The sequence below is a fragment of the Vipera berus genome (assembly GCF_964194415.1).
Source record: "Vipera berus genome assembly, chromosome: 1".
NCBI classification, from domain to species: Eukaryota; Metazoa; Chordata; class Lepidosauria; order Squamata; family Viperidae; genus Vipera; species Vipera berus.
Window position 1 is genome coordinate 252,224,549 of NC_138202.1, and position 12,926 is coordinate 252,237,474.

General features: G+C 39.2%; 1 protein-coding gene across 1 annotated transcript in view; it reads right to left on the reverse strand.

The window, feature by feature from the left end:
- PREP (prolyl endopeptidase) overlaps window positions 1-12,926 on the reverse strand; it is a 69,362-nt gene that overhangs the window by 35,681 nt on the left and 20,755 nt on the right. Inside the window, exon 7 of the mRNA XM_081318249.1 lies at window positions 8,547-8,652. Coding sequence (XP_081174375.1) covers window positions 8,547-8,652 — 106 coding nt within the window. The remainder of the gene's footprint in view (window positions 1-8,546; window positions 8,653-12,926) is intronic.

Genomic DNA, 12,926 nt, shown 5'->3' on the forward strand with positions numbered 1-12,926 from the left:
TCACTACAATGCAGAGTTTGTTCATTTGGACAGTAAATATAAAAAGAGATATAGTTTGCATTAGGATAAAATATACATTTGTTTCTGAATTAAAAACTGGTTTTGTAAGAGATATGAATGTTTCTAAGAAAGGGTTTTCTTTCAGACTCACATTTTTCTATAATTAACTATAAATTTTATTGTAATGCTAACAAAAATATTACCTATCAGCATTTTAATCCTAAGAAACTACTGTCAAGATATATACATATTCTCCTATACAAGAGATAAGAATAAAGGTAAAGGTTCCCCCGCAGATGCGTGCTAGTCGTTTCCGACTCTAGGGGCCGGTGCTCATCTCCGTTTCAAAGCCAAAGAGCCAGCATTTGTCCGAGGACATCTCCGTGGTCATGTGGCCGGCATGACTAGACGCCAAAGGCGCACGGAACGTTGTTACCTTCCCACCGTAGTGGTCCCTATTTTTCTACTTGCATTTTTACGTGCTTTCTAACTGCTAGGTTGGCAGAAGCTGGGCCGAGTAACAGGCGCTCACTCTGTTACGCGGCACTCGGGATTCAACCCGCCAAACTGCTGACCTTCAGATCGACAAGCTCAGCGTCCTAACCCACTGAGCCACCGCGTCCCTCAAATATATGCAAGATTCAACATATATAATTTTATGACTGACATTAAGAGATTTCCTAATAAAATAGAAATTAAACAGCTCAAGCTAATTTTTTTAAAGGACTAAGGTTCTGCATTTCAATTTAAAATTCCTCATATTTGCCTAAAAAACTAGCTTCATATAACAGAATAAAATAGCATGTCAAAATATAATCATCAGTTAAAATATAAAGAAGCTAAATCAAGTAGCTAAAATAAAGCTAAAGTTAATCTTGGGAACCACAGGAGAACAATTGACTTGTGGTGTTTTTTTTTTGAGAGAGAGAGACAGGTATCAGAGGATTGATTTTAAAAAAATTCTAAAATATGCCCAACTGGCTCCAGTACTACTGATAAAAAACACTAAGTTGATGGAGAAACATAATAAATCAATTAAAATATCTGTTAAATGAATCAGTAAATGTAGCAAGGCAGTAATAAAAAAATGAGAACTCAAGAGAAAAATATAAAGAACTTTTCTTGGCATTAACATGGTAGAGATGTCCAGAGATACCCATGCAAATTTCTCCAAGGAAAGACTGCCCTCAAGCTGCCTTGTATTTCAGTAATCTGAAAAGGTACACATTTCAACCTCAAATTCTATTTTGCCCATTCCTTGCAATTCACAAAATGTATTTTTAATTCTCAAAGTTCTAGAAGCACAACTATAAACTATTCAGGGAATAAGACTGAGAGCATATAATACAGGTAACCTTCCAGTTATAGCCATTTGTTTAGTGATTGTTTGCAGTTACAATGGCATTGAAAAAAGTTACACTTATGACTGTTGCAGCATTAAAAATGGAGAAAGGTCCTGGGAACACAAGGTTTAAAAAACACTGATGTAGACATTTTTTTCCTTCTGTACCCAAAACTATTGAAATCTATGAACGTTCTAGTTAACACAAATGCTCATACTGTAAAATACATTTACATTTACTCAAATATCTACAAAATTACACTACATCATTCACTTGTGTGGCAAATATTACAATCAGCCAGATATACACAAGCCTAAACAAGTATGAAAGATAGAATGAGCCCAGCAAAACTCAACCATTCATCACTTTCTAATACTCCACTGCAAATTAATAAATATGGCACATGTAAATCAGTACAAATACATGCAAATATGTCAAAGTAACAATCCATTTAAAACTGTCAATCAGCCTTTTACAAAACTCATCAAGACATGCATGACAGCAAATTTCTTAACTGTTTCAAACTGCTTGGATGAGAAAGCCACTGTTTAAACTGCAGAATTATGATCGCACTCAGATAATCATCCAAATAATGATGTTGTGAAGCAGAAATGACTATATGCTTGTTTATTATTTCCTTCATTCTTCTACACTCAAGAATTATTATTTATGTACATTAGCAAACTCTTCCAGTGCAGCCCATAGTACAATTCCAATTTACATCTGCAGTAATTTGGCTGCAGATAGATTTCCAACATGTCTTATATCAGTACGTTTTATTTGCTTCTTTAGAATCGTACTAAAGTTTGCTAATTGAAATAATTCATTGTCTCAAGCAATGGCTTCGTATGTCACCATTTCTGTTGTCTCTTCCAATGTTAATTCCAACATAATTTAAAGTAGCTGAACAACGTAAGATTCAGAACATTTAAAGGTATTCCCTCACATAGCATACTGCTAAACTAGGGAAGTCAGTCGCATTAGATGCCATGACTATGACAATCTTGGACAGGCTTTACAGAGGACAAGTTCATGAAGAATACAGCAATATCACTGCAGGCCAATTGTTAAGGAAAATTTTTTATAGGATATCATCCCTCTCCTGTCCATATTTTCCACATCCTTTCTTTCCGGAAAAGATTAACCTCTGTGTAAGTAAAATACTGGACTAGATGGGACAATCATCTGATCCAATGATCTTCGTTTTATATTGGCTTTTGACTAACTAGCCTCTTTAGAAACAAAATCCTGGCCTAGATAAATTACTAGACTGATGAAGTAGAATGTCCTTATGTAGACAGCCTGAAATATTTGAAGTGAAATACAGTACATTGTAATGATCAGGCCATTCAATTAAAGCAACAGCAATGTGAAAATAATGGATTGCACTATAATGGTAGAGCTATTTCAAAAGCATTCATACAGTGAAAATTGTTCGAAAAACTCCTAGAGGCCTAGTCCAATCCCAGTTTTGTTAAAATCTTGTGTTTCAATTTGAAAGTTATCATAATATGCCCTAAAACTGTTTGTACTTGGGAAGATTAAGAAATCTTCATATTCTTCTCCCTGTTTATCATACTGAACTCAGAAAGTTCTAACTTTGAACTGGTATGCTAAAAGATGCCAAAGAGTGTTAGTGACTGATCAAGGAAGGAAGGAATACACTGAAACACTGTATAGTAGAGATGTCAACATCTAACATCTTAGAGCCTTACTTAGAAGAAGTTCGTACTTAGTTCTAGAACAGGGCTTTTCAACCAGTGGTACGTGTACCACCGGTGGTACACTGGCACCTGGCAGGTGGTACGTGACCGTCTTAGAGAAGTGGTAGCAGGGGAGGGGAATGAGCTGAAGTGGCGGCAGCATCGTACAAGCCTGAGTGAGAGATGACTGGAACTGCAGGGCTGACAGGGTTCAGCAGAAGCGCCAGGATCAGCACCGGGCTCCAGCTGATCCTGGCACTTCTGCTGATCCCCGCAGAATCGCTGATCAGCTGGAGCCTGGCGCTGATCCTGGTGCTTACAACAGTCACTAAGCGAACTGTTGTAAGTTGTACCACTTTTAGGATATGGCAATATCCTAAAATATACGAGTACCAGCATTTGCCTAGCAAGGTGTCAAAAACTTGATGACTTCATACTTTATCACTTTTTTCCTTTTTTTGTCATCAAGTTTTTGACACCTTGTTAGGTGACTGGTGGTACTTGGATATTGCCATATCCTAAAAGTGGTACAATGGGTGAAAAGGTTGCAAAGCCCTGTTCTAGAAGATGAAATTAGATGGAAAACCTACAGAAGTATTGGAAGCTATAGAAAAAAAATCTTTAGTAAAAAGTCTAACTAAGCTATGCCAGCAAATCTGGAAAATAACACAGTAGCAAACAGATTGGAAGAGGTCAATCTACATTCCAATACAAAAAAAGGAGATTTAAGACAGAGTTATTGTACAATAACCTTAATTTCACATGCCAGCAAAATAATGCTTAAGATCATCCAACACAGATGGGAGCCCTACATAGAAAAAAATATGCAAGATGTTCAAGTTGGCTTTAGAAAAACTGAGGAACAGGAGACGTTATTTCTGATGCACACTGCTAATTCAGAAAATCACAGAATATGAAAAAAGCTTCTCTGATTATGGAAAGGCTTGTGATTGTCATCACAATAAATTGTGGCATGTGCTTAAAAAAAGGGAAAACCCAGAACATCTAACTGTGCTCATGAGAAGCCTATATGCAAGCCAGGAAGCTAAAGTATGGGCAGAAAATGGCGAAAGAGCCTGGTTCCAGGCTGGCAAAGCAGTAAGATAAAGCTGTAAAGGCTTCCCTTATTTATTCAACCTATATATTGAATATATATTGAGCAACTTGACGGCCTAGTGGTGAAACTTCCGCAAGTTAAAGGTAAAGGTAAAGGTTCCCCCGCACATGCGTGCTAGCCATGGCAGGAGATCCTATACCATTTTGGACTTTCATTAGGCTTGATGGAATGGATACAGATGATCACAGAAAGAATAAAACAATAACAGAACAGAACAATAGAGTTGGAAGGAATCCAGAGGTCCTTCAATCCAACCTGCCACCCAGGCCAAGAGACCCTATAGCATTTCAGATGATTAGCTGACCAGTCTCTTCTTTAAAACTCCCACAATTTCTGGTGGCAAACTGTTCTGGTTAATTGTTCTCAGTGACAAGAAATTTCTCCTTAGTTCTAGGTTGCTTCTCTATTTGAGTTAAGTAGGTGGTCAAAAATGCTGGAACTTGTGTACTAGAATATATAGGCCTTACATATTTTTGCTTCTGCTAAGCAAAAAGGAACACAATAGGGAATCTTGGAGAAAGAGAAGGACAATCTTTCACAGAATTAAGCATTATTAGACAGCAGAAATTGTTTCCCAGGTATCATTGAAATTTGCCAAAATACTTCTGTTTCAATGTAATGATAAAGAAACCCAAGACACTATCAGTGTGTCAGTAGAGACTGAACAGAAATCCAAGACACTGTCAGCAATTAAATGGAATGAGCATTCACTGGAAGGATAACAAGAGGGGAAACAGCTTGTATTGTATTACCCAACATACAACATGAACACAAAGGTGTAGAAATTGCCAATCTAGGAAGGCAAGTATTATTAAAAATATATCATAAAAAACAGTTATGATACAGCAATCAGATTTGTTCAGAGGAAGTAGAAAAGGGGCATTTACAGAATGCCTAAAACAGTAACTGTGAGAGGACCTTGAAGTCCTAGTGGATGATCACTTGACTATGAGCCAGCAGTGTGCAGCAGCAGACAAAACAGCTAATACAATCCTGGCATAGAATCAAGATCACACAAAGTACTAGTACCACTTTGTAAAGCCCTAGTAAGACCACACCTGGAATACTGCAGCCAATTTTGGTCACCATGTCACAAAAAAAGAGGTTGAGAGTTTGGAAAAAATTCAGAGAAAAGCAACTAAGATGATCAAAGGCCGGGAGGCTAAAAGATAGGAAGAATGGCTGCGGGACTTGGGTTTGGCTAGTCTAAAAGAAAAAAAAGAAACAGGGGAGACATGATAGCAGTGTTTCAGTATCTGAGGGGCTGCCACAAGGCAGAGGGGGCCAGGTTGTTCACCAGAGCACCAGAGGGAAGGACGAGAAACAATGGTTGGAAACTGATCAAGGAGGAAGCAACCTGAAATTAAGGAGAAACTTCCTGACAGTTAGGACAATCAATGAGTGGAACAGCTTACCCCCAGAAATTGTGGGTGCTCCATCACTGGAAATTTTTAAGAAGAGACTAGACAATCACCTGTCTGAGATGGTATAGGTTCTCCTGCTTCAGCAGGGGACTGGACTAGAAGACCTCCAAGGTCCCTTCCAGTTCTCTTCTCTTTTATTTGCGCAACTATATTATTCCACGCTCCTGCTGATACAGCCAACCCCTTCTCCTTGATATCCACTTTTTAAAAACTTGAGCAGATGCTGTTTGATATACTTTACAGGCAGCAATATGGGCACCAATATGCCCCCAAACACTCCCTGTATCACCTGTCAGGCTTTTTACTTCAACTGATATAATTTTTTTTGAAATAATGTCCTAAGAAAATCTTCTTTAGTCCAAATGATAGGTTTTGAAAGACATTTATTGCCATGGAAGACTAAGATTAGTAACGTGCAATTACTTTGTAAAATATAAGTTATTAAGTTATATAAATATAAGTCATAAATTATATACTGTAAGTTATTAATTTTGCTTTAAGAGCTCTTCTGACAATTAATAGCTATCCTGGGCGTTCCGACAGCATTTTTATCTTCAGTGGCTGCTTAGAGACGAACAGATCATAGTCTTAGTGCACGTAACTAGATTCTGCACAGCAGCACTAAATATTCGTTGGAACCTGATGAATAAACCATTATAGCTATTTTACTTCATTAATGCACCAAATATTTTGATATTATCCTTTGTTGCATTTTAGTATCTAATGATACTATAAAGGTAAAGGTTCCCCTGCACATGCGTGCTAGTCGTTTCCGACTCTAGGGGCCGGTGCTCATCTCCGTTTCAAAGCCGAAGAGCCAGCGCTTGTCCGAGGACATCTCCGTGGTCATGTGGCCGGCATGACTAGACGCCAAAGGCGCACGGAACGCTGTTACCTTCCCACTGTAGTGGTCCCTATTTTTCTACTTGCATTTTTACGTGCTTTCGAACTGCTAGGTTGGCAGAAGCTGGGACGAGTAACAGGCGCTCACTCTGTTACGCGGCACTCGGGATTCGACCCACCAAACTGCCGACCTTCTGATCGACAAGCTCAGCGTCCTAACCCACTGAGCCACCGCGTCCCTTTTAATGATACTATAAACCTCCACAATTTAAGGACTAACATTATAATATAGCTTATTCTATGATTTTTTTTATTCAAATATTACAAAAAGATGACTAAGCTGTTCTACTCCTTCGCCACAGTCCACCAAGCCACATGACTTCCTATTAAGATTATACTCTTTTAATTTGAAAAAAAAACCAGAAGAAAAAAAGAGATACCCTACAAAGTTTGCATGCACAACAGGCAAGACTAAGATTTTCAGAATCTTGAGAATACAGCTTCACACCAGACGGAAAAGACTGTAAAGAGGACAAATAAATTAAAACTTGAGAGCCTGTTTTCCTAGCAAGCAATCAAATGCATGACACGTAGAAATGAACCTTATGTTTAGCCTGAGTTTTAAAGCCCTATTTCAAAAACAGACAGCTTGAGAAGTGACAAGAATATTATGCTACATCCTCTTCCCACTTGTTTCCCTTGTGAAGTTTATTTGTTAAGGTTGGTACTATACTCGGAATGAAAGCAAATTAATCTTCCCAAACTGCTAGTATGTAATTAAGGCTCGATGGTCATATATCATACATTATACACCAACATCATACACCAACGGACTGTGTCTATCTTTTCAATATTAGTCTGCACTTGTCGCCATGTGGTTTTATCAGTTCGACAAAGAATGTAACTAAGTTCTCAAGATGAAATGGCAGAGTACAGTGCAATAATAATTACGAAGCAATTCTTCCATTATCTCCAGCCAACATGCTGCCTGAAAAAGGAAGCTGCATTCCAACAGATATTTGAAGGTCATCAGGGGAAAAGGCTTTTTCTATATGCTACCACCATGAATAGACAACAGGTAATTTCTATGACGAGAAAGTAAATATAGTATTTTTATCTTTTAAATCCAGATTAAAATTCAATTTTGGAATCATAACTCATTTGAAAGCATTATGATTGTAGATGTGTGGATTTTCCTACACAGTTGTAGTCAACTAAGAACATTTTTTTTTCTTTCACAATGCCGGGCATCACATCAGTCTTGATTTGGTGGGACATGTATAACAAAAGAAATTTTCCACTGCTATCCCATTTTCAAGAACATAGCTTATTACTGGTTAAAAAAAGGAAAAGAAATGAGAGATAAACTGTTTCTTAAATTTTGACCATAGTCCTCAATTTACAACAATGCATTTAGTGACTGCTCAAAATTACAACGGCAGTGAAAAAAGTGACTTGTGGCCCATTTTCACACTTATGACCGTTGCAGCATCCCCATGGACATGTGATTTGCATCTGGATACTTGACAACTGACTCACATTTATGACAGTTGCAGTGCCCAGGAGGGGGTCACATGATCCCCATTTGCAACTTTCTGATGAGCAAAGTCAATGGGGAAGCCAGATTTACTTAACAACCATGTTGCTAATTTAAGAACTGCAGTGATTCACTTAACAAATGTGGCAAGAAAAGTTGTAAAATGGGGCAAAACTCACTTAACAAATTTCTCACTTAGCAACATAAATTTTGGGCTCAGTTGCGGTGCTAAGTTCAGGCCTACCTGTACAGGAAACCCAAATTAATAGACTGAAGGGAGGAAGAGGTTAGATCTGATTGTCCATTCAATGCGAAAGGGATCTTTTGCATACAGTACATAACATTGGCATTATGGATGAGTGAAACAGCAAATGGACTTTGTCTATTACTTCTAATTCCTACTACATAAAGGACGAAGATATAATTATGTTATTAAGATGTTTTTCTAGTTATTAATATGTCTTGAATGCTGATTTGCAATGTAATAATTGGTTGCTATAGGTCAGTTACATTTGTACTGATTCAAGCAATCAAGCAACTAAGCAAAGGTTTGACGAATGTAAAAAGGAGTGATCTTACCTGTTATATTACTTGATTCCTTCAGTAGTTTACAGTACCACAATCGGTTCACTGGATCACATCCCTCCCGTATAGAAAGCAAAGCATATTGCCCGTCATCAGATACCTAAGCATCACCAAAATTAAAGCAATGTCAATAATAGAAAAAAATACCAGCAGCAAATAATAATAATAAACAAAAAGGTCTTGGAAGCACTAGCTAGTTTCAGACATAAGAACAAGTCAAAACACGATACCTGTCTTTGATAACGTTCTGTGTCAGAAGGTTGCAATATTTACTGGAGCCCTGGGACAAATACTTGACAACAAATGTCACTTGCAGTGGGAATGGATATTAGAACTGGCAACATCCAATTTAATTTGCAGAAGTCAATGCCACATAAGACTCTATCTCTCTGAATAAAATATGACTCGAAGTAGCAAATAGACTCTAGTGAGAGCTAGAAGAAATACACTAAGACCATTATTTCAGCTAATCTAGCAAAATCGACTGGCTGAGTTCACATGACATTAAGCCAAAATGTGGTTTATCTGAATTTGTGTTGGTGTGCTGTGTGAACTCAGTTGCTATCTCTTCAACAAATTAAACATGTGTAATATGATTAGAGGGACGCGGTGGCTCAGTGGGTTAGGACGCTGAGCTTGTCGATCAGAAGGTCGGCAGTTTGGCGGGTCGAATCCCGAGTGCCGCGTAACAGAGTGAGCGCCTGTTACTCGTCCCAGCTTCTGCCAACCTAGCAGTTCGAAAGCACGTAAAAATGCAAGTAGAAAAATAGGGACCACTACGGTGGGAAGGTAACAGCGTTCCGTGCGCCTTTGGCGTCTAGTCATGCCGGCCACATGACCACGGAGACGTCCTCGGACAAGCGCTGGCTCTTCGGCTTTGAAACGGAGATGAGCACCGGCCCCTAGAGTCGGAAACGACTAGCACACATGTGCGGGGGAACCTTTACCTTTACCTTAATATGATTGGGAGTCAAGCTATTCTCCAAAGGACCTGAAAGCAAGACAAGAAGCAACGGATGGAAACTAGTCAAGGAGAGAAGCAACCTAGAACTAAGAAGAAACTTCCTGACAGTTAGAACAATTAACCAGTGGAACAACCTGCCTCCAGAAGCTGTGAATGCTCCAACACTAGAAGTTTTTAAGAAGAGACTGGACAGCCATTTGTCTGATATGGTATAGGGTTTCCTGCCTGAGTAGTGGGTTGGACTAGATGACCTCCAAGGTCCCTTCCAACTTTATTATTATTATTAATAATATGCAGTATGTCATTCCTGTCCCTGTGTGGCCTTGGGCTCTCCAGAATTTCTAATCTGAACTTGGATCCTTCCGCAAGTATTTTTAAAAGCACCGAAAGCATCTAATATCCACAATGTAAAGTTCATTGTTGTTGTTAGCTGCGAAGTCGTGTCCGACCCATCGCGACCCTATGGACAACGTTCCTCCAGGCCTTCCTGTCCTCTACCATCTTCTGGAGTCCATTTAAGCTCACGCCTACTGCTTCAGTGACTCCATCCAGCCACCTCATTCTCTGTCGTCCCCTTCTTCTATTGCCCAATCTTTCCCAGCATTAGGCTCTTCTCCAGTGAGTCCTTCCTTCTCATTAGGTGGCCAAAGTATTTGAGTTTTAGCTTCAGGATCTGGCCTTCTAAAGAGCAGTCAGGATTGATCTCCTCTAGGACTGACCGGTTTGATCGCCTTGCAGTCCAAGGGACTCGCAGGAGTCTTCTCCAGCACCATAGTTCAAAGGCCTCAATTCTTTGGCGCTCAGCCTTTCTTATGGTCCAACTTTCACTGCCATACATTGCAACTGGGAAGACCATAGCCTTGACTATACGCACTTTTGTTGACAGGGTGATGTCTCTGCTTTTTAGTGTGCTGTCTAGATTTGCCATCGCTTTCCTCCCGAGGAGCAAGCGTCTTTTAATTTCTTGGCTACAGTCCCCATCTGCAGTGATCTTGGAGCCCAGGAAAATAAAATCTGTCACTACCTCCATTTCTTCCCCATCTATTTGCCAGGAATTGAGAGGGCCAGATGCCATGATCTTGGTTTTCTTAATGTTAAGTTTCAACCCAAGTTTTGCACTCTCCTTCTTCACCTGCAACAAGAGGCTCTTTAGTTCTTCTTCACTTTCTGTTCATACTGAATATTTATTCTAAGCTCACAGTGCCTTCAGTTTATCAAAGCAAAATTGGTCTTTGAAACATTTCACTTTTGTTCAAGGGTCCCTGTAGCATATTCCTCATTGTTCCCTGCTAGACTGGGGAAGAGTTGATAACAGTTTGCTTAATGTGATTCCCCAAATCACCTCTTAATATAATTCTACAATGTATAATATAGGTCAAGTGACAATTAAGTTTTTTTATCGCCACGACAACTTTTCATCAATTCATTTGAGAGTACTAAGGAATTTAAGAGCATCAAGAGAAAACATTGTTGATTCTATGTGGAAAAACCCATCTGGAGATATTTTTCATGTGAGATAAAGAAAGAATGAGCATTATTGGCCCACATGCACACATGCTTTAGCACAGAGGTCCCCAACCTTTTGGGCACCAGGGACCAGTTACGTGGAGAGAGGCTTTTCTGTGGACCAGAGGAGGTGTGGTTTTGTGTGTTGCCTGCATCCTGTGGATGGGGCTTTGCTCGTTTGTGCGGCCCGGTTGCTGGCATGCCACGGCCCGGTACTGGTCCATGGATCGGGGGTTGGGGACCCCTGCTTTAGCAGATACCCTCCTCCACTTCACTTATTTGAATAAGTGAGAAGCAACGGCATTTGTCCCACATTCTTGCATTTCCCCCCTTCCCCCTATGGGGTTTGGAAAACTTTCATTTATGGGATGCATTTTTGCAGTCCTCCCAAGAATGCATTGCCAAAAGTTTCCTGCACATTACAGGTAGTCCTTGACTTACCACCTTTCATTTAGTGACTGTTCGAAGTTACAATGGCACTGAAAAAAGTGGCTTACAACCATTTTTTACATATATGACCATTGCAGCATGCCCTTGGTCACATGGGCCATTTGGACGCTTGGCAACTGGGGTCATATTTATGACGATTGCAGAATCCCGGGGTCATGTGATCATCACTTGTGACCTTCTGACAAGCAAGGTCAATGAGGAAGCCAGATTCACATTACAACCATGTTTCTAATTTTACTTAAGGATTGTGGCAAGACAGACTGTAAAATGGGGCAAAACTCATTCAACAACTATCCTGCTTAGCAATAGAAATTTGGGGCTCAGGTAGTCGAGGACTACCTGTATTAATTTCCAACTGCACAGGGTTTGTTTTTTATTATTTTTTTTTAAAAGAGTTAAAACAAAAGTAGGCTGAAATATTCAGTCTTTCCCCACCAGTAATACCAGGGCATTATTTAACATCCTTCAGTCTTCAGAGCCAAATTTTAAATGGAAAATAAAAGGTTCCCTATTTCTAACTTGCTACATATATTCTGCCAAAGTTATAAAATTCGTAACCCAGATACATTTTTAATGAAGTTCCTTTCTATTGTCATCAACACACGTCTAAGTGTTGCTTAAAAGTTTGTGAGCCCCTTTGTTTTAAACCATTTCCCCCAGCAAATAAATGAATATATGTAACATTTATGACTCATTTGTTTAATGGGTTTTATTTATTTATTATGTAATATTTGTAACTCATTTGGTTCTATTTATTTATTTAACATATCATATTTAGTAGTGGCTCATCTCCCTCACAGAGTGACTCTGGTCAGTTTATCTAGTTTTAGATAAACTTCTCTTAGAGAAGAGATTGTGCTTTACATCATTTTTATACGGAATTATTTAAAATTAAAAAAGGGCTTACAAACTTTTAAGCACCACTGAATGCCAAGAGGAAGCAAAGAAACAGGGAATTAGCAAATAGGGTCCTTTTGCAAAATCTGTGATGATAAGGTATAGGCTCAAAAACGAACCTCAAGATATTCCATCATCCTGAATCAAGAGGGAGACAAATCAAGATTTAGGGATCAGAGATCTATGAACTCATCACAATATCAATGCCTTCTAAGTACAGCTCTCTATATATTCTGAAATGCAGGTAGAGAGGATAGCAGCTGAGTCAGTGGTGGGATTCAGATATGTGAACCACCGGTTCTCTGTGCGGATGCTGCTTCCGGAAGTCCATTCTGGGCCTGGGCAACAAAAAATTAGCTACCGGTTCTGCCGAAGTGGTGCGAACTGGTTGAATCCCACCACTGAGCTGAGTGTTCTGTACATAAGAGGCACCAGGTTAGACAAAATTATTCTATTGATTTGCAGGGTTCTTTTCATTAAAATGCTCTTCCCCTTCTTCCAAGACAGATTCAAATTTCCAAACTAGGCCTATTCTAGAAAATAAGATTTTTTTAAAA